This window comes from Solanum dulcamara, chromosome 4 (assembly GCF_947179165.1).
Source record: "Solanum dulcamara chromosome 4, daSolDulc1.2, whole genome shotgun sequence".
Taxonomy (NCBI): domain Eukaryota; kingdom Viridiplantae; phylum Streptophyta; class Magnoliopsida; order Solanales; family Solanaceae; genus Solanum; species Solanum dulcamara.
Window position 1 is genome coordinate 77,877,134 of NC_077240.1, and position 21,927 is coordinate 77,899,060.

The window sequence follows — 21,927 nt, forward strand, 5'->3', positions numbered from 1 at the left end:
CAATCTATCCAAAAGTTGTATTCATTAAAACAATATAGTGCGATACATTATGAAACAATACGTAACAAAAATCCAAACAGAGTAAGATTTGTGACTGGAAAAATTCATCAAAAATTCCATTTTGTGATGGATTATTAATAAATGATAATTAAACAAGTAAAAACTTCATTGACGATCATTCTCTTAGAACCTGCAGTCTCACCCCTTTATACTAATCAGTTCAGGTTACATGTTTCATCACACATTGTCATTTTATCAATTAAAAGTTTGTGACAGATTCAAATCAGTCACAAATTGTGAAAGGTTGGATAAGTCACAAACTTCATATTTAGAAACAAAAGTCATAAAATTTATTATGAACTCGATATTTTATTCAGAACAACACGAATTATGTACATAATATGTGATGTCAAGCGACAATTACATCTATTTTTGCAGAATCAGAACAACTCTCTAGCAACTTTACAGACTTAGTTGAGCTTATTGAAGAACTAATTAGATTGCGTTCAAATGAACATGGTTCCCGCGATTCAGAGGGCCTGGAAGGCGTTTGCAATGCTTGTAATTCTCGTTCAAGCATTTCAACTACTTTAGTCATTGAGGGACGATCGAGTGGATTCATTTGTATGCACCACAAAGCAACTAAAGTCAGCTTCTTTACGTCATCATGTGTCTCGTATAGAACTTCAATTTCCTTTCCTTTGTCGAGTTGATCATAAATCCAATGTGGGAAATACTGGCTTGACATATCCTCTCTGGCTGCCAAGTTTGTTTTCAAGCCTGCGATATCAATGAGTAACATTCCAAAGCTATAGACATCTGCCTTATAAGATATTGGACCAACGCTTCTGTTGATCAACTCTGGAGCTACATAACCAATTGTTCCCCTGGCTGCTGTTAGAATAACGATGCTCTTATCCGTAGGGTATAATTTAGCAAGACCAAAATCCGATAGTTTTGGAATGAAATTCTCAATGTCAAAATGTAGAATTTGAATGTCACAACCTCGATGCAAATATTCAATGCCTCGAGCAACTCCAAGAGCAATTTCAAACTTTCTTTCCCAGCTTAATCATTCAGGTCCTCCTTCTCGAGTATTGATGTACTTTTCAAGTGATCCATTAGGCATGAAGTCATACACGAGGGCACGCTTACATCTCTCAGCACAATAGCCAATAAGTTGTACTATGTTAACATGATGAATCCTCCCGATTGTGGCAACCTCATTGATGAAGTCTTGCCCATCAGCTTTGGGCTTACTCAAGATCTTCACTGCTACATTAGGACCACTTTGAAGCTTGTCTTTATATACTGAACCATAACCTCCTTGGCCTAATTTCTCTTTAAAGTTCCTGTTAGTAAACTATATTGTAAATATTAAAACCAGTAACAACAACTGAAGGTAATAAAACACAGAATCTGAAAAATTAATGCAGAAACAAAATCAAGCCCACTGAATGCACAGTGTGTCCTTAAGAAAATTATTCCCCTCAAAGTACCCGAGGTTTTGGAATCTTTCCTCCCAGGATAGAACGATTTACTCACCAAAGTAGAGGTACTGCAAATCTTTGATGACTGCGAACCACTTGAAGGATGTATATCACACGATTTTAGGAAGTGCAGAAAGAAGAAGAAGAAGATGTTATTTCAGAATTTTCATATGGAACATTCTGAGGATTAACAGATATATATAGACTATTTATACCTTTTAAGAAAAGGCACCTGTTGGGAAAAGGTTTGCCTGTTGAGAAAATGTTTGCAACTTTTCGGACAAGGTTGCAACCTTTCAAAAATCCATTGGAAAAATGGAGGGAAATTTTAAATTAATTCGGGAAAGAAACGGGTCCCGGGTCAGGATTTTTTCCACTTAATTAATTAAATAAATAAATAATATTAATTAATTAAAATTTAAAAAACAATTTGGTCCAAAAAAATTATCAATCAATCATATCAATTGACCAAATCCAAATCCAAATCCAAATCCAAATCCAAATCCGAAGCCGTAGCCGAAGCCGAGCCGAGCGAGCGACGACGACGACGGTGCGAGGGGAGACCCTCTTCTTGACCCTTTAGCAACATGAAGGAGTGCTTCTACTTTTAAGTAGGAGACTTTTCATTTCCACCACCTATGTGGGACCAAAGCTTATTTAATAAAGCAAGAGAGAACATATCATTTCCTCTCCACTTCTTTTTTCCTCAATTTCTCATTCAACCTATCAATTAAACCCAACAATCCCCCACATGAATGGGGAATGTCTACAAGATAAAGGAATGCACGGATAAGTGTGTGATATACAAGCGAAGATTAATTGCATCTGGATAAGTAGGTTTCCTTTGAACTTTCCATAGTGAACTTATATAGGATATACTCGATCAATCGGTAGATGCGATATCTTTGAACCGTCGAACTTTGTTGTATAACTAGACAACATAAGTCACACAATCAATCATCTACCATCTATGGTTCTCACGGTTGTGTTCGTTTCAGCCATGAACACCGCCTAGTTTCGTGAATGCATAGAGAATGGGCCTTTACTGTCATTCCTCTTGAAGCGGCTTATACTTCACATTCACATAGGTGATTTCTAAATGTGTAGTCCTATAGACACACTATCTAGTCATTTTTCGTCAGATTTAGATAATCATTAAAAAACCTTTAAAGCTTTATTAACTCATTAAAAAGCCTTAAGGTTTTATCCTTTGTTTCTGAACATTGTCATCATCACGAGAATGGGTTGAGTTATTTGACAATGTTGAACCGTAAATCATAACTTTGTTTGATCTCTTTGAACCTAGTTCTTGGGATCTCCAGTCTACTAGGTAGAGTTACTGCCATGTTGACTTGTCCTAGGCCTTAACCCCATTCCCCTCGATGATCTTTCAACAGCCTCTCTAGATAAGCCTTTTGTTAGTGGATCCGATATATTATCTCTTGACTTTACGTAGTCAATAGTGATAACACCACTAGAGAGTAGTTGTCTAACGGTATTGTGTCGCCATCGAATGTGACGCGATTTTCCATTATACATAACATTTCCTGCCCTCCCTATTGCCGCTTGGCTATCACAATGTATACATATGGGTGCCAAAGGTTTGGGCGAAAATGGAATATCTTTCAAAAAATTTCGAAGCCATTCAGCTTCTTCACCAGCCTTGTCTAAAGCTATAAATTCAGACTCCATTGTAGAGCGGGCGATGCATGTCTGTTTTGATGATTTCCAAGACACTGCTCCTCCACCAACAGTGAAAACATATTCACTTGTGGATTTAACTTCAGATGATCCGGTGATCCAGTTTGCATCACTATATCCCTCAATTACTGCGGGATATTTATTATAATGCAAAGCATAGTTTTGAGTGTGTTTCAAATACCCCAAGACTCGTTTCATTGCCATCCAATGAGTTTGATTAGGATTATTCGTGAATCGACTCAACTTGCTAATAACACATGCTATATCTGGTCGTGTACAATTCATAATATACATCAAACTTCCCAAAACTCGTGCATAGTCCAATTGTGAGTCACTTTTACCTTCATTCTTTTGAAGTGCAAAACTTACATCAATTGGAGTTTTTGCAATATTGAAATTTAAATATTTAAACTTATCAAGTATATTTTTAATATAATGTGACTGTTATAATGCTAGACCTTGTGGAGTTTTATGGATCCTAATTCCTAAGATTAAGTCAGCAACCCCTAAGTCTTTCATGTCAAATTTGCTAGCAAGCATACGCTTCGTAGCATTTATATTGGCAATGTCTTTACTCATTATCAACATGTCATCAACATATAAACAAACAATGACTTCATGATTTGGAGTAATTTTAATGTAAACACATTTGTCATACTCATTAATCTTAAATCCATTTGCCAACATTGTTTGGTCAAATTTTGCATGCCATTGTTTAGGTGCTTGTTTAAGTCCATAAAGTGACTTAACAAGTTTGCACACTTTCCTTTCTTTACCTGGAACTACGAAACCCTCAGGTTGTTCCATATAAATTTCTTCCTCCAATTCTCCATTTAAAAAAGCCGTCTTAACATCCATTTGATGAATTTCAAGACCATATACAGCTGCAAGTGCCACTAACACCCGAATAGATGTTATTCTTATTACCGACGAGTATGTGTCAAAGTAATCAAGACCTTCTTTTTGTCTATAACCTTTGACCACAAGTCTTGCCTTATATTTATCAATAGTGCCATCAGCTTTCATTTTCCTTTTAAATATCCATTTTGATCCTAAAGGTTTATTTCCAGGAGGAAGATCAACCAATTCCCATGTATGGTTATTCAAAATTGATTGAATCTCACTATTGATTGCCTCTTTCCAAAATGCTGAATCAGAAGAAGACATTGCAGCTTTAAATGTTTGAGGCTCATTTTCAAGCAAGAATGTCACAAAATCTGGTCCAAAGGAAGTAGATATCTTTTGACGTTTGCTACGCCTTGGATCCTCTTCGGTTGGTTTACTTTCCTTTTGAACGTCTCTTGGTCGTTTAGATCTTTCACTTGAGGATTCACTTTTAGTTTTATACGGATAAATATTTTCAAAAAATTCAGCATTATCTGATTTAATTACCGTATTAACATTAATTTCAGGATTGTCCGATTTGTGAACCAAAAATCGACAAGCTTTGTTGTTTGTAGCATAGCCAATAAAAACACAATCCACGATCTTTGGTCCGATTTTTACCCTTTTGGGCAAAGGAACTTGAACCTTTGCTAAACACCCCCACACTTTGAAATATTTCAAGTTGGGTTTTCTTCCTTTCCATAGTTCATATGGAATAGTTTGTGTTTTGCTGTGGAGTACTCTGTTGAGTATTCGATTAGCTGTAAGGATAGTTTCCCCCACAAGTTCTGCGGTAAACATGAACTTATTAATAAAGCATTCATCATTTCTTTTAATGTTCGGTTTTTCCTTTCCGCAATTCCATTTGATTGTGGTGTGTAGGGGGCAGTAATTTGATGAATAATTCCATATTCTAAACATATCTCTTCAAAAGGAGATTCGTATTCTCCACCACTATTACTTCTAATCATTTTTATCTTTTTATTCAATTGATTTTCCACTTCATTCTTGTATTGCTTAAATGCATCAATTGATTCATCCTTATTATTAAGCAAATACACATAACAATATCTAGTGCAATCGTCAATAAAAGTTATAAAATACTTCTTCTCACCACGAGTTGGTGTAGACTTCATATCACAAATGTCTGTGTGAATCAATTCTAAGGGACTAGAATTCCTTTCAATAGATTTATAAGGATGCTTAGCATACTTAGATTCAACACATACTTGACATTTTGATTTATTGCAATCAAAGTTAGGCAATATATTTAAGTTAATCAGTTTTCGCAAGGTTTTATGATTGACATGTCCTAAATGTGAATGCCATAAATTATTTGACTCAAGTAAGTAAGAAGAAGCTTGAACTTTATTATCATCAACAACCATTACATTTAGTTTGAAAAGACCCTCAGTGAGGTAGCCTTTTCCTAGATACATTTCATTCTTACTGACAACTACTTTGTCTGAAACTAGAACACACTTGAATCCATTCTTGATAAGAAGGCCGGCGGACACCAAATTCTTTCACATTTCTGGAACATGATACACTTTGTTCAGCGTCACCACCTTGCCGGATGTCATTTTCAGAAATACTCTCCCATATCCTTCAATCTTTGCAGTTGCAGAATTTCCCATATAGATCGTCGCATCAGGTGCTGCAGGGGAATAAGTAGAGAAGGTTTCTCGGACTGCACACACATGCGAAGTAGCTCCCGAATCAAGCCACCATTCTTTGGGATTACCTACTAGGTTGTATTCTGATAGCATTGCACACAGATCATCAATACCTTCTTTATTTTCCACCATATTGGCTTGTCCCTTTCTCTTGTCCTTTTTCGGAAGACGACAATCTGGAGCTTTGTGTCCAACTTTCCCACAATTATAACAATTGCCCTTGAACTTTTTCTTGTTCTGCTCCTGATTCTTTCCAAAATGTTGCTTCCTTTTCTTATTCTTTGGAGCAGCATCTTCAACGATGTTCGCTCCCATAATTATTGAATTTCCACGCAACTTCTTTTCTGCTATTTTGTTATCTTCCTCAGTCTTGAGACGAATCACAAGATCTTCCAACTTCATTTCCTTACGCTTGTGCTTTAGATAATTTTTAAAATCTCTCCACGAAGGAGGCAATTTTTCTATCATCGCAGCCACTTGAAATGCTTCATTAACTACCATACCTTCAGTAATAAGGTCATGAAAAATAAGTTGTAGTTCTTGAACTTGGGTTCCAACAGTTCTGCTATCTATCATTTTATAGTCTAGGAACTTAGCAACCACAAATTTTTTCAAGCATGCGTCTTCAGTCTTGTACTTTTTCTCAAGTGCATCCCATAATTCTTTAGAAGTTTTCACAGCACTATAGACATTGTACAAATCATCATCCAAAGCACTTAGGATGTAGCCCTTGCATAGAAAATCTGCTTGTATCCATGCCTCAGTAATCATAAATTTTTCATTGGCCGGCATATCAGCAGCGGGCACAGGAGGATCTTCGTTAGTGAACTTCTGCATACCAAGAGTGGTAAGCCAAAAGAACACCCTTTCCTGCCATCCTTTGAAGTTGGCTCCAGAAAATTTTCCTGGTTTTTCTGCCGGTGGCACAGAAGTGCGGCTTGTTGCAACAACAGTCGCAGAAGTAGTAGCAGTATCACTTGCCATTTCTTTTCACTGTCAAAATAGACAAACTGTCTTAATATTTTAGAATATCAGACCTTTTACAAAAACAACGACGAAGTTTTTATACTCTTCAAATCGTTGTACAAGTATGAACTTTAATATTCCAACGAAGTTTTTATACTCTTCAAATCAGAATATTTATTTCATACGGAGTAGAAAACCACACAGGTTTTAGTCTCCAAAGACAGAATACAGTTTGATTAGAAAACAATAATAATAATAATTTCCTTAAGATTGTTAGTAAACTGTATTGTAAATATTAAAATCAATAACAACAACTAAAGGTAATAAAACACAGAATCTGAAAAATTAATGCAGAAACAAAATCGAGCCCACTGAATGCACAGTGTGTCCTTAAGGAAATTATTCCCCTCAAAGTACCCGAGGTTTTGGAATCTTTCCTCCCAGGATAGAACGATTTACTCACCAAAGTAGAGGTACTGCAAATCTTTGATGACTGCGAACCACTTGAAGGATGTATATCACACGATTTTAGGAAGTGCAGAAAGAAGAAGAAGAAGATGTTATTTCAGAATTTTCATATGGAACATTCTGAGGATTAACAGATATATATAGACTGTTTATACCTTTTAAGAAAAGGCACCTGTTGGGAAAAGGTTTGCCTGTTGAGAAAAGGTTTGCAACTTTTCAGACAAGGTTGCAACCTTTCAAAAATCCGTTGGAAAAAACGGAGGAAAATTTTAAATTAATTCGGGAAAGAAACGGGTCGCGGGTTGCGGGTCAGGATTTTTTCCACTTAATTAATTAAATAAATAAATAATATTAATTAATTAAAATTTTAAAAAAAATTTGGTCCAAAAAAATTATCAATCAATCATATCAATTGACCAAATCCAAATCCAAATCCAAATTCAAATCCAAATCCAACCGAGCGACGACGACGACGGCGCGAGGGGAGACCCTCTTCTTGACCCTTTAGCAACATGAAGGAGTGCTTCTACTTTTAAGTAGGAGACTTCCACCACCTATATGGGACCAAAGCTTATTTAATAAAGTAAGAGAGAACATATCATTTCCTCTCCACTTCTTTTTCCCTCAATTTCCCATTCAACCTATCAATTAAACCCAACAGTTACTAGTCATCTTTCTTATGTTGGAGCTGGAATATCTAATGGGCGCACAATTGTTCTCACCATGCAGGAAACTTTCAATTGCATCATAAATCGACAAATGCCTTCTTCGTAACTCAATCATTAGAAATACAACTATGCATGGAAATAGAAAGATTCTTGCTACAGTGCTTAGCCCTGTGTACAACCATCACAAATAAGCAAGAAATTTTTGGGATGACTTTTCTCATTATCATAATACAAATGATTGGATAAATAATTCCGGAACTAACTAATACTTCTTCACCATCCATCACTTCAACATTAGAATGATTTCTAGTAATAAATTTGAAAGACGAAAGATGTGGCTTACCAGCTATGGGAAGTATCCATGGGATGATTGCTGCAAAAACACCAACAATCAATACTACAGTTAATCTAACTTGCAACTAGTTACCATTATATAAAACCAGAATTGACAGTGGAAGTACGACTGCTTACTTTTAAGAACGCGGAGAACATGTCTTTGACGAACTTGATTGTGTTCATCCAAAGAGAGAATAAAAAAACAGTTAAGACTTACACGGCAAAATTGCTAAAAGTGTCTTATATTCTAAGCATGACATTTGGAATGTTCTTACCACACAACGTTTTGAAGAATCTAAAGTTGTAAGCTCTGCAGCTGTGATCCACACAACGAACATCCGTTGAATTTTCACCTTCACAGCCATATGGATAGGGGCACTTGTGACAGTAAACGTTATCAAACCATGAAAGCTCAAATCCATATGCCAAAGCATTATGCAAACTTAAAATAGAAATGTTAGCATTTGCATCCTGAAAACGCCATGAAGTCATTGACATGAGGTGTACGCTACACCCGACTTTCAAATCGGATGGTGATAATTCAGCCATGGTTGCATATGTGTGTCCCTTAAATGAATCAGAAGAAACATTGGAAACATAACTCCTGTTGAGACAATTAGTGATTTCAACAAAGACAGGAGAATTTAAGGCAAATGGACAGCTAAAGAGAGTGATTGGTACTGTTAAATGAACAAAATCAGGCCTAATAATAAGATTAAAACTAAGAGGTGTAGTGTAAAACGTAATCGAATTCTGAGGAAGAGAGCATATAACTTGTTCTCTTATACCAGGATCTACGAGGCGGATAGTGGAGTTATCGTAATTGATGGCTTGAACATAGTAGTTCAGTGATCCATACCAATCATGTGGAAATATTGTGAATATGGCGCGATCTCCTTCACAGCTCAATTCATAATTTTCATCGCCGCAGTGCTTTGGATCACTTTTCAATCGAAAGGGATAACTGATGTTATGAATATGTCCACAACTAGAAGGGAGACACTGCTGTCTCTGTTGTGCAAATGGGGTTCCTGAGAGCTGCATGAATATGAGGATTGTAAGAAGAAACTTGGTTCCTCCAGACATTACTAGTGCCAAACACAGCAAGTTAGAAGTCAAGAAATCAATTCATTGAATCCTAAAACAACAATGGCTCTCATGAAGTGAAGGAAGTCAGCATGTCTCTCATTCTAGTAAGTCAATCATGGAGGCTCGGGACTTTTTCTTGATTAAACAGTGTAGAAAAATCAAGTCATAAATCCTACTTAAAACAAAAGTTTTTCAAGTCTTCATGATGTAAGGGAAGTCAGCACAATACTTTTCTTGACTAAATGAAGGAAAAATCCAAGAAAGAGTGACATCTCTCATTGCAATAAGTCAAACCAGCATAGATAGATAATTTCTCATGAAGCTGATGAATTTCCTTTGTCTACAACCAAGATTTTCTCTAGAAGATGTAGCGAATTTTCTTTTTAAACCTTAGCCATCATATAATGGTGGAAAACCTATCTTGTTTTGAAAGAAAGCAGAGAAGTAAAAAACAAAAGAGGAAGAAAAAGTAAGGAAAGAAAAAGTCAAAAAGAGAAAAGGCCAAAAAAAGTAGAAAAAGTAAAAGGAAGAAACAGGAAACACGTTTGTTGAAAACGCGTACCGTCCAACTCTTCCTTTTGATTAACGCGTAAATGCGTTTTCATTTCCCTATAAATAAAGGTCTCTTGCCCTTATTTATATCATCCCATCATCCCAGAAAGAGAGAGTAAAAATACAAAAAGAGGTATACACCAAGATAAATATTATAATCTTGAGTGTCCTCTTTAGTAGTTGTTCCTTTTACAAGAGAGAAGTGTTAATTGTTGTTTTCTCTTTATATTTGAGAGTTGTATACTCCATATTAAATAGTGAGATCCTTCTACCCCGTGGTTTTTCCCTTCTATCAGTTAGAGGGGTTTCCATGTAAAATTCTCGTGTCCAATTTATTTTCATATTATTTGTCATATCAAACTTTAGTTGTGGTTTCTCCCTCAAACATTTTTCAACACCCATAATGATAAATATATTTATACTTATACTGAAAACAGATTAATGCAAATCCTCAACTCTAATTTGCCACCAGAACAACTGCAATTTTCCACTGGAACAAATTAGTTGTTGCCTCACCAGGCTGGCTTGGAGCATGATAAACTTGGTATCAGAGCAGTTCATGTCATAGGGAGTCTACAAGCCGTGTCAGTCGAGATGACCATCTTTTTCCTCTTGCACTTACTTCTCATCATCATTGTATTGTTGGCTATGGTGCAAGATAGTCAAAACGCGTTCTGAACGCGTAGTCAAAAAAGAAACAAAATGCGTTTTGAATGCGTACTCAAAAAAGAGAGATTCAATACGCGGATTTTATGCGTTTCTAGTTTCCTATAAATAGAAGACCTTTTGCCCTCATTTATCCCATCCCAGAAAGAGAGAGTAAGAATACAAAGAGAGTTATACACCAAAATAAATATTTTAGTCTTGATTGTCCTCTTTAGTAGTTGTTCCTTTTACAAGAGAGAAGTGTTAATTGTTGTTTTCTCCTTGTATTTGAGAGATGTGTACTCCATACAAAAATAGTGAAATCCTTCTACCCCGTGGTTTTTTCCCTTCTATCATTTAGAGGGGTTTCCACCTAAAATTCTCGTGTCCAATTTATTTTTATTATTTTTATCATATCAAACTTTAGTTGTGGTGCTTCCTCCCCCCAACAGTGGTATCAGAGCCCTCGGTTATTCTGTCTATTTTATGCGAAGGTACTATCTGTGAATAGTACCTTTTCGTGAAAAGTAAAATTCGGTGAATAGTACTATTCACGTGAATAGTAAAATTCAGTGACGGTACAGTTTGTCACGATTGTTCGCAAAAATATTCAGAAATGATCTAGAAGGGTGTGAAGCAAAAAACAATGTCGAGTACAACAAAGTTTGACGTTGAGAAATTCAATGGGACAAATTTCTCATTGTGGAAAATGAAAATAAAAGCAATACTGAGAAAAGATAATTGCTTAGCTGCAATTGAAGGCAGACCCACAGACTTTGTTGATGACAGCAAATGGAATGACATACACAGCAACGCAGTTGCTGATCTACACTTGGCACTAGCTGATCAAGTGTTGTCTAGTGTGGCAGTAAAGCGGACGGCGAAGGAAATATGGGATACTCTTACAGGGTTGTATGAGGCCAAGTCTTTACATAATAAAATCTTCTTAAAAAGAAGATTGTATACTCTTCGAATGGCAGAGTCCATGTCAGTTACTGAACACATCAATACTTTGAATACTCTGTTTTCGCAACTTACAACAATGGGTTGCAAAATAGAGGGGACTGAACGTGCGGAGCTTCTACTTTAAAGTCTGCCTGACTCGTATGATCAACTCATCATCAACCTGATGAACAATACTGACAGTCTAGTTTTCGATGAAATTACAGCCGCTGTCTTGGAAGAAGAAAATCGGCGCAAAAATAAGGAAGACAGACAAGCAAGTTCGCAACAAGCTGAAGCTTTGATGATGGTGAGAGGAAGACCAACGGAACGTGGCCCCAGTGGGAGTCACAATCATGGCAGATCTCAATCAAGAAGTAAGAAGAATATCAAGTGCTACAACTGTGGCAAGAAAGGGCACTTCAAGAAAGATTGTCGGTTCAAGAAGAAGAGTGAAAACCCTGAGCCATCAAATGCTCAAGGGAATGTTGCATGTACCTCGGATGATGGCGATATTTTATGTAGTGAGGCAATATCAAATAATGAAGGCAGAAAACATTTCGCTAATGTCTGGATTATGGACACAGGAGCAACATGGCACATGACTTCCAGGAGAGAATGGTTCCATCAATATAATCCTATCTTAGGAGGGTCTGTGTTCATGGGAAATGATCATGCTTTGGATGTTATTGGTATTGGGTCCATCAAAATAAAGATGTATGATGGCACGGTTCGCACCATCCAGTAGGTACGACATGTAAAAGACTTGAAGAAGAATCTATTTTCTTTAGGACAACTAGATGATAATGGATGTTCGTATAAGACTCATGGTGGAGTCATGAGAATATCCAAAGGAGCGCTTGTAGTGATGAAAGCAGAAAAACTTGCGGCAAACTTATATGTGCTTAAAGGTGAAACACACCAAGAAGGAGAAGCATCAACCGCGTCAGCAAGTTCATTAGAAGAATCAACGATGATGTGGCATCGTAAACTTGGTCATATGTTAGAATGAGGTTTGAAGATTCTTGCTGAGCAAAAACTTCTTCTGGGGCTCAAAAAGGTTTCACTACCCTTTTGTGAGCATTGTGTTACCAGTAAGCAAAATAGACTGAAGTTTAGCAATTCCTCTACTAAAAGCAAGGAAATACTAGATCTTGTCCACTCTGATGTCTGGCAAGTATCGGTGGAGTCTCTAGGAGGAGCAAAATATTTCGTGTCATTCATCGATAATTACTCCAAAAGAAGTTGGGTGTATCTAATCAAGAGAAAGGCAGATGTTTTTCCAATTTTCAAAGAATTCAAAGCGCGGGTGGAACTTGAATCTGAGAAAAAGATCAAGTGTTTGAGGACAGATAATGGAGAAGAATACACTATATTTTTTGTAAACAAGAAGGTATTAAACGGCAGTTCACGGTGGAATATACTCCACAAAAAAATAGAGTAGCAGAGTGGATGAACAGAACCTTGTTGGAACGGAAAAGAGCTATGTTGGCAATTGTAGGGTTGGAAAAATCATTCTGGGCAGAAGCAGTCAAAACCGCCTGTTATGTGATCAATCGGTCACCATCAACCGCAATTGATCTGAAAACACCAATGGAGATGTGGACAGGAAAACCAATTGATTATTCTCGCTTACATATATTCGAAAGTCCTGCTTAAGTTATGTACAACACCCAAGAAAAATCGAAGTTGGATCCAAAATCCAGGGAATGCATTTTCTTAGGGTATGTTGATGGAGTCAAGGGGTATCGCTTGTGGGATCCCATAGCCCGCAAGGTGGTAATCAGCAGGGATGTTGTATTTGTTGAAAACAAGATACAAGCAAAAGAAGGTAGCACTTCAAAAGAAAAATCAGAGACTACTACAGTTGAAGTTGAAGAAATAGAAGAAGTTTCAGTTTCTTCTGAAGCAGCACCAGAGCACGAAGAATAAGAGCAAGCTGAGATCAAAACTCCAGAAGTTCGACGGTCAACTAGGGAGAGAAGAGAACCAGCTTGGCACTCAGATTATTCTATGGAGAGTAATATTGCAGAAGATGGAGAGCCTTCAACTTTTCATGAGGCTATGAAAGGCCAAGAATCATCTCTGTGGGTGGCAGCAATGCAAGAAGAAATTGAAGCTCTCCATAAAAATAAAACATGAGATCTTGTTCAATTACCACAAGGAAGGAAGGCCATTGGAAACAAATGGGTCTACAAGATCAAACGCAATGGTAATGATCAAGTGGAGAAATATCGTGCAAGATTGGTGGTGAAAGGATTCGCTCAGAAAGAAGGTATAGACTTCAATGAGATATTTTCTCCAGTGGTTCGACTCACAACAATTCGAGTGGTCCTGGCGATGTGTGCTACATTTGACTTGTACTTGGAGCAGTTAGATGTCAAAACTGCATTTCTTCATGGAGAAGTTGAAGAAGAAATTTATATGCTCCAACTAGAAGGTTTTGAAGAACAGGGAAAAGAGAACTTGGTTTGCAGGTTGAACAAATCTCTATACGGTCTCAAACAAGCGCCGAGATGTTGGTATAAGAGATTTGATTCCTTCATTATAAGCCTTGGATACAACAGACATAGTTCAGATCCTTGTGTTTATTACAAGAGATTTGGTGATGAAGATTTTGTTATTTTGCTGTTGTATGTTGACGACATGTTGGTAGCAGGCCCCAACAAAGATCGTTTCACAAATTTAAAGGCACAGTTGGCTAGGGAGTTTGAAATGAAGGACTTGGGACCAGCAAACAAGATTCTAGGGATGCAAATTCACCGAGACAGAAATAATAGGAAGATTTGGCTTTCTCAAAAGAACTACTTGAAGAAAATCTTGAGATGCTTCAAGATGCAAGACTGTAAGTCAATTTCTACCCCACTTCCTATTAATTTCAAGTTATCCTCAAGTATGAGTCCTAGAAATAAAGCAGAGAGGATGGAGATGTCTCGAGTACCATATGCATCAGCAGTGGGAAGTTTAATGTTCGCTATGGTATGTACAAGACCTGACATTGCACAAGCAGTAGGAGTGGTTAGTCGATACATGGCTAATCCTGGTAGAGAGCATTGGAATACTGTTAAGAGGATCCTAAGATATATCAAGGGTACCTCAGATGTTGCAATGTGTTATGGAGGATCAGACTTTACTGTTAGAGGTTATATTGATTCAGATTATGCAGGTGATCTTGATAAAAGTAAGTCCACCACAGGTTATGTGTTTACTCTTGCTGGAGGAGCTGTAAGTTGGGTTTCAAAACTGCAATCTATCGTGGCTACATCTACGACGGAAGCATAATGTAGCAGTTACACAAGCTAGTAAAGAGGCAATATGGATGCAGATGCTAATGGAGGAGCTCGGGCACAAACAAGAGAAGGTTGCTCTATTTTGTGACAGTCAGAGCGCTTTGCATCTTGCAAAGAATCCGGCATTTCATTCAAGAACAAAGCACATATGGTGTCGATCTTCTATTGGCCTAGCAGAAACGTAGCATTGCAGTAATTGGGTAGAAAGTATGGTGTGAAGACTTAATTAATTCTCAATTAAATCTTCAAGTGGGAGAATGCAAGATAGTCAAAACGCGTTTTGAACGCGTAGTCAAAAAAGAAACAAAACGCGTTTTGAACGCGTAATTAAAAAGGGAGGTTCAATACGTGGATTTTACGCGTTTCTAGTTTCCTATAAATAAAAGACCTCTTGCCCTCATTTATCCCATCCTAGAAAGAGAGAGTAAGAATACAAAGAGAGTTATACACCAAGATAAATATTTTAGTCTTGAGTGTCCTCTTTAGTAATTGTTCATTTTACAAGAGAGAAGTGTTAATTGTTGTTTTCTCCTTGTATTTGAGAGTTGTGTACTCCATACAAAAATAGTGAAATCCTTCTACCCCGTGGTTTTTTCCCTTCTATCATTTAGAGAGGTTTCCACGTAAAATTCCCGTGTCCAATTTATTTTCATTATTTTCATCATATCAAACTTTAGTTGTGGTGGCTCCTCCCCCAAACATATGGTTGGTGATGGAGCATATGATTGCAGAGAGTCTAGGTGTGGAAGTTATGGTCCTAGCATTCGTTTTCCCTTCAGGCTTCACCACCAGCCAGAATATTGTGGTTATCCAGGCTTCGAGTTATCTTGTGACCGCGAAAACCAAACCATACTTGCACTTCCCAATTCACTTGTACTAATTGTTCGAGAAATTGATTATATGTCTCAGCAGATTAGTCTTTCTGATCCTGAACATTGTCTCATTCTCAAGCTATTGCACCTTAATTTATCAGCATCTCCTTTCTCCTTCACTGTTGATAAACCTTATCTTTCACTAGGTGACTTTTCAGTTTTCAAATGTTCTGGTATGCCAGCATATAATCGGAACCTATATCCACATTGTGCCTCTGACAAAGCAATATTTGCTGTTCACTACTCTTTAGATTCACTCCCCCCTACAACTTGCAAAAAGATTCATGAATTTCTGTCAATTCCCTACGAAACAATTTATAGTTACATAAGACTCAGTTGGTTTAATCCAATCTGTAGATACTGTGAAGGTCTTGAGATGGATTGCGGCTTCAAGAACTATACTAAACAACTGACTACTCAGTGTTTCAACCGACCGTTCACAACAAAAGGTATTAACTCATTCAAAAATTTAGCTTTTGTTTAATGCCATGATCATGTACTTCTCTTTTCCATAACCAAAAAAATGATTTAATTCTGACAGGCACAGTAAAGAAACCACTGATTGCAGGTATGTACTCTTGTTAGTTTTGGTGTAACTTTTTTCTCCCTTACATACTTTTGATTGCCTTCTGGATAATTTGTGAGATCACATGTTCCAGGTGGAGTTGTAGGTCTCATTCTTTTGGGAATTATTATGATGGCACTTTATGAGTGTTATAGCTCAAGCAAAATTGAAAGAGAGAATCAAGCCAGAGTTGAAAAGTTTTTGGAAGACTATAGAGCTCGCAGACCGACTAGATATACTTATGCAGATATTAAAAAGATAACAAATCTGTTTCAGGAAATATTGGGAGAGGGAGCTTACGGGATCGTTTATAAAGGAACACTTTCTAATGAAATTCATGTTGCCGTAAAAGTTCTCAATGATTCCAAAGGAAATGGGGAAGAATTTATTAATGAAGTTGCAGCAATGGGAAAAATCCATCATGTCAACGTGGTTCGCCTAGTTGGCTTTTGTGCTGATGGAGTTAGAAGAACTCTAGAGTTTGAATACTTGCCAAATCAGTCACTTGACAAGCTCATTTTTCCGACAAGTTTCAAAGATAATATTACCCTTAATTGGAAGAAGCTTCATGATATTGCTATGGGAATAGCAAAAGGGCTGGAGTATCTTCATCAAGGATGTGACCAACAAATCCTTCATTTTGATATCAAGCCTCAAAATATTCTCTTAGACCATAACTTGAACCCCAAGATCTCTGATTTTGGTCTTGCCAAGTTATGCTCTAAAGAGAAAAGTGTTGTCACTATGACTGAAGCTAGAGGAACCATGGGTTATATTGCACCAGAAGTGTTATCAAGCAATTTTGGAAAAGCATCTCATAAATCTGATGTATACAGCTTTGGAATGCTGCTCCTTGAAATGGTTGGAGGGAGGAAGAATTTTGATACAAAGGTGGATACTAGCCAAATGAACTTTCCTGAGTGGATTCATCAGCGGCTGAATCAAGGAGAAGAGTTGAAAATCAGGATTGAGGAAGATGATGATATCATAATTGTAAAGAAATTGGCTATTATAGGACTTTGGTGCATCCAATGGAATGCGACAGATCGACCTTCTATCAAAGTTGTTACTCAAATGCTAGAAGGAGATGGGAGAAATCTTACTGTTCCTCCTCCTTTTACAACAAGAAACACCACCCACGTATGCCCTTCTACACAAGAATTGACGGTAATATCAGAACTAGAATGAATGGAAGCCTTACTTACAGATCAACTCCTGCATCTAAAGTTGTAACGTTAGTAATTTCATTAGATAAGTGTTAAGTAATTATGTTTAGTTCCTACTTTTGCAACTCTTTTCCGTGTCCAAGTCTGTCATGATTTTAGTGCATCGGGCTGCCTTTAGCCATGAGTTTAGATGCAGGAGTGCATCGGGCTGCCTTTAGCCATTAGTCGACTCCACCAATTTAGCCATGAGTATCATAACAGAGAATATTTGTTCCTTTTCGATGTTTATGCTCAAATTCACACTTTTCAGTTCATTACTCAGTAAAGTGGCAAGGAAAGTACACCCTTTGATAGGCATAAATGTTCTCTAAGTGTCTCAAAAGCATCCCAATGGCTCAAAGAAAAAGCATTATCAGCTGATATTAAAACTCCTTTTTAATACTTGGGGCTACCAGTTGTAGAAATATCAAAGTTTCACTTGGAATTGACCTCGAGTGTCAGGTGTTGTAGCAATCACTTCCTTAATGTTAAGCATAGACCAACAAAAGTTGTCTAGTTGCTTACGCAGAAGGTGTAGCGCAAATAACCCGAGAGAATTGAGTCCTTCGTGACAAAAAAGTTCTTAATTAAAAAAATATGATATTGACTTGGTTAAATGAGATTAAATGAAATATGGACTTGATTAGAGTAATTAAAAAATTTGGGCTACATATTAGAATTTCAAACTTTTAAAAAGTTTTCCCTCTTATTTCAAATTTCAAAATTTGAAATTTCTCCCCTTTTTTATTATCTATCAATCTCTATCTGTTTCTTTCTTTCTCCCTCTATTTTCAAATTTTCTCTCTCTCCCTCCATCTTATTGTTCTTGCTTTCTTCCTTCATCATCTTTTTCTTCTTCTTAATTTTCTTCTTGTTTGTCGTCGCCATTGTTGTCTCCGCCATCGTCATCGCCGTCGTCGTTCAATTTCTTATCACATTTTTTTCTTTTTGTTTGTTTTTATTTTTACGGAATGTTTTACTTTGATTTTGAGAATTTCAAAAAATCTATTTAAGTTGTTGAAAAAAAATCTGCAGAAAATGAAGCAACTATGGTAATTGTTGCAATAAATGCAACAGCAACTACAACAGTTATACCCAAAAAGGGGAAATATTTACCCTTAAATGTCTCATTACTTTCATACCTCCTTTTGAAAAAATTTGAGTGAAAGACCCATTCAAGTCCTCAATTAACAAAATGGCCTACTACTATTTTATTCAATTTAAAGGGCATAAATTAAGTGACATATTATAAATCGATTCGATCAAAAGGTATAAATTAAGTGAAAGATAATAAATCGGTCCGACAAAGAGGTATAAATCAAGTGACAGATTATAAATCGGTCCGACCAAGTCTAATAAGTGGGTCATTTCAGTAAGAAAAAAAACTTGAAACCCTTTTAATTAGATAGAAGACTTAAATGGGTCTTTTAACCAAGAGTCCCCCTCCTTTTGTTATTTCTAAGAAAAGAAAATTCAAATTAGTATTTCAAAATTTTATTTATTCCTAAAAAAATCAGATATTCAAAATTGGAAATGAATTATTTAATTTTGAATTTTTTAAATGTTATTTCATTAAAATTAAGGATGAATTTGTACCAAAGTATAATGAGAGGAGTATATTTGAATCGAAAGTATAACAGGAGCGGTATATTTAGCCCGAAAGTATAACAAGGGTATATTTAAATTATTTTCAATAGTACAAGGATATATTTGACCATTTTCTGTAAATTTATTTAAAAATTCATTCGCTTACGTCATCGCCCACCCTACATGATAGCGATAGGCAAGAGCGGCTCAATGTAATTACAGGCCTAAAGCGAAATTTTAATTAGAGACCTAAAAAAATCTAAACAAACTTATTTATTTAAAAGTTGTTTTTCTTATACTTTAGATGAAAATTATTAGTATTTAATATTGTTTTTTCTGTTATTAGTCTTAGGTAAGATTTTATCAACTCAACGTCGAAAAACATCCTTTTATTGAATCAATCATTATATGAATTGTTAACATAATTTTATAAGTAATAAGGTGAAATTTTTTTAAATGAAGATAAGAGTTAAAATCATAAAATCTGATTTAAAAAGTTGATGACTTGGTATATCCCACTTTAATATGCTTGTTGTAAGACTTGAAAATTTAATAAAAAATAAAAAAAGAATTTACAATTCACTTTGTTCAACAATTTTCGTTATTGATTTATATTTTTGACAGAATACGAAAGGAGTTAAAGAGAATAAATAATATAATTGTTTTTAAAAATATACTTTTTATCATAAATAATTTTTTTCTATATAAAAATTAACACATATATAATTTATTCTTGATAAAATTTTGGGCCCCAAAATTGGGGGCCTAAGGCATATGCCTTATTTTACCAAGCATAGAGCCAGCCCTGGCGATAGGGTATCTATATACGGACGGAGTATCACAAAGGATTAAGCTCAGTCCTATATGATAATAATATGGTATCAATATACCGACGGTGTATCACAAAGCATATATTTACTAGTTTAATAAATAAGATTGTGATTTTAATAATTTTTTCTTAATTGTTTTGTTTTTATTTCTTAAAAAAAGAGTTCAATCCTATATAATACCGATAAGATATCAATATATCGATGGAGTATCACAGAGGATTATTTTATAGCAGTGATGCTAACGTCATCATTACGTCATGTGCGAAATTAAAAGGGATAAATAGTTTGAATTGGATTCAATTCAGATAAATAGTTTCACAATTGAGTCTATTTTGTGTATTTTTTCCTAATTATAAACCTAATAAAGAGAGGAGATCGATAAAAGAGAAAAGGCCCAAAAATAGTCCAATACGTTTTGGGTTTTGGTTTAAAATAGTCCTTATTCTATACAGTGAACTCATATTTATTAATGTGGTATTGACATTGAGCATGAATAACAAAAAATTCCTCGAGAGAGATCACACCATTCTGGCTAAAGAATTTTGAAAATGAACTTTTTGTAAAAAGTAATTAATGAAGAACGTACAACGGAAGAAGCAATTGGCAAAGTTTATAAGGTGACTTAAATTTAAATTTGTAAATAAATTGTTACGACATTCAAAGAAATGATTAAAATAAAGTCTCGAAGGTGGAAGAATTAAGTTGTATCATCTTTTTTCTCCCTTGCTTTTTTGGTTTTCTCAACATTTTCTCTTACCATTGGAAATTTTTTTGTTACTTGAGTCTTTCTTTTTTCAAGAGATTCATATTGATATCTTCTTATAAATCGTTTCCCCTTGGAAGATTCCAATTATATTCATCTTCAACAGGTGAAAGTTTAGCAGTACACTGTGGAAATGCAAGGAAATTGCATGAGATATAATCAAAATAAGTTTAATATTTTTTTATTTTATCAAATATCTAAGGATCAAAACTAAAGAAGGAGCATATTGTTGTTCAATGATACTTAATATGAAGGTAAGAAAATATAATAGACATAAGGTATATATGAAAATTATCTTATAGAGGTTGCTGATGGAACAAAATTTTATATTTCCGGATAATCCTTGCATGATACGATAGTTTCGATCATTTTCATCTCTTGTCAAAAGTTTTGAGCCACGATTGACGTTATTGTCGTTCAAAACACGATCAGGATTATTGAAAAGACTATCTTCACTTGTGACTCTGTTGAGCTTAGTGTCACAGACTTAGACTTTAACTAAGACCTCCGAGCGGCACTTGACAACTTACTCACGATTCTTTCAAGATCTTGCAAGTTCAAGTAAGCCTTTAAGACTAGATCGCTAATGGAACGCTAGATTGTAAGAAAGACAAGAGAGATTTTATGAAGAAGGTTTTGTATTGCTTTAGAAGATTGCTTGATTTCGTGATTTTTTGATTGTTTGATGGTTGATACAAATGAATGGCCTCCTCTATTTATACTACTCCTAAAGGGCTTAAGTGTAAATAAAAATTACTATACAAGTCCCTTTATATTTACAAATAAGTCCTCTTTCTAGAATACTCTACACAACTAGAAGATTATAAGAATTTTTTATGCAAATCCATGGAATTCTAAAGTCTTTCGAGGAATTCTCCACATATCTCTAGATCCTTTCACTATGGACTAGCCTTTTCCTATGTATTATTTCCACATAGGCAACTTTGTACCATGTGGCGCTTATATGGCGTGATGACGTGACGGATCGTCACACTCTCCCATACCTGATGTTGCGACAACCAAGGAGCATGGCTGCTGCATAATCTCTTGGATCTTATCTTCGAATATCCACAAGTTCTCATATTATTTTTGTGTAGCTTCCTTGGATGTTTTCTCCATCTAATGGACGTGGAGCACGACAATGGCGTTTTGTCTCTGTCTTCCTCAAAACATATAATGGTTTCCAAAAACATCGGTCCCTCCTTCTTGAGCTCCTTCACAAGTTGTATGGACTATAGTTGAGCTTGTCCTTCCATATTTGGTACGTTAACCAGGGTTTTCATACAAGATCCCTCTAGCTTCATAACCAAGAGTTGTTGGAGGTAGGAGTCGATCACCGTGTGGCATCACTAGAAGAACTCCTGCCCAAGAATTATATCAAATATGTCTAAGGGAGT

The 21,927-nt window shown here is 35.9% G+C and overlaps 1 protein-coding gene and 1 pseudogene across 1 annotated transcript; one reads left to right on the forward strand and one right to left on the reverse strand.

The window, feature by feature from the left end:
* Positions 1-327: 327 nt before the first annotated feature.
* On the reverse strand, positions 328-2,542 carry LOC129884390 (rust resistance kinase Lr10-like; annotated as a pseudogene).
* Positions 2,543-15,099: 12,557 nt separating this feature from the next.
* Positions 15,100-17,882, forward strand: LOC129885139 (rust resistance kinase Lr10-like). The gene is made up of 3 exons (XM_055959343.1): positions 15,100-16,029; positions 16,122-16,148; positions 16,240-17,882. The coding sequence occupies exons 1-3, from the start codon at positions 15,411-15,413 to the stop codon at positions 17,331-17,333; spliced, it is 1,740 nt and encodes a 579-aa protein (XP_055815318.1). The 5' UTR covers positions 15,100-15,410; the 3' UTR covers positions 17,334-17,882.
* The last annotated feature ends 4,045 nt before the right edge of the window (positions 17,883-21,927 follow it).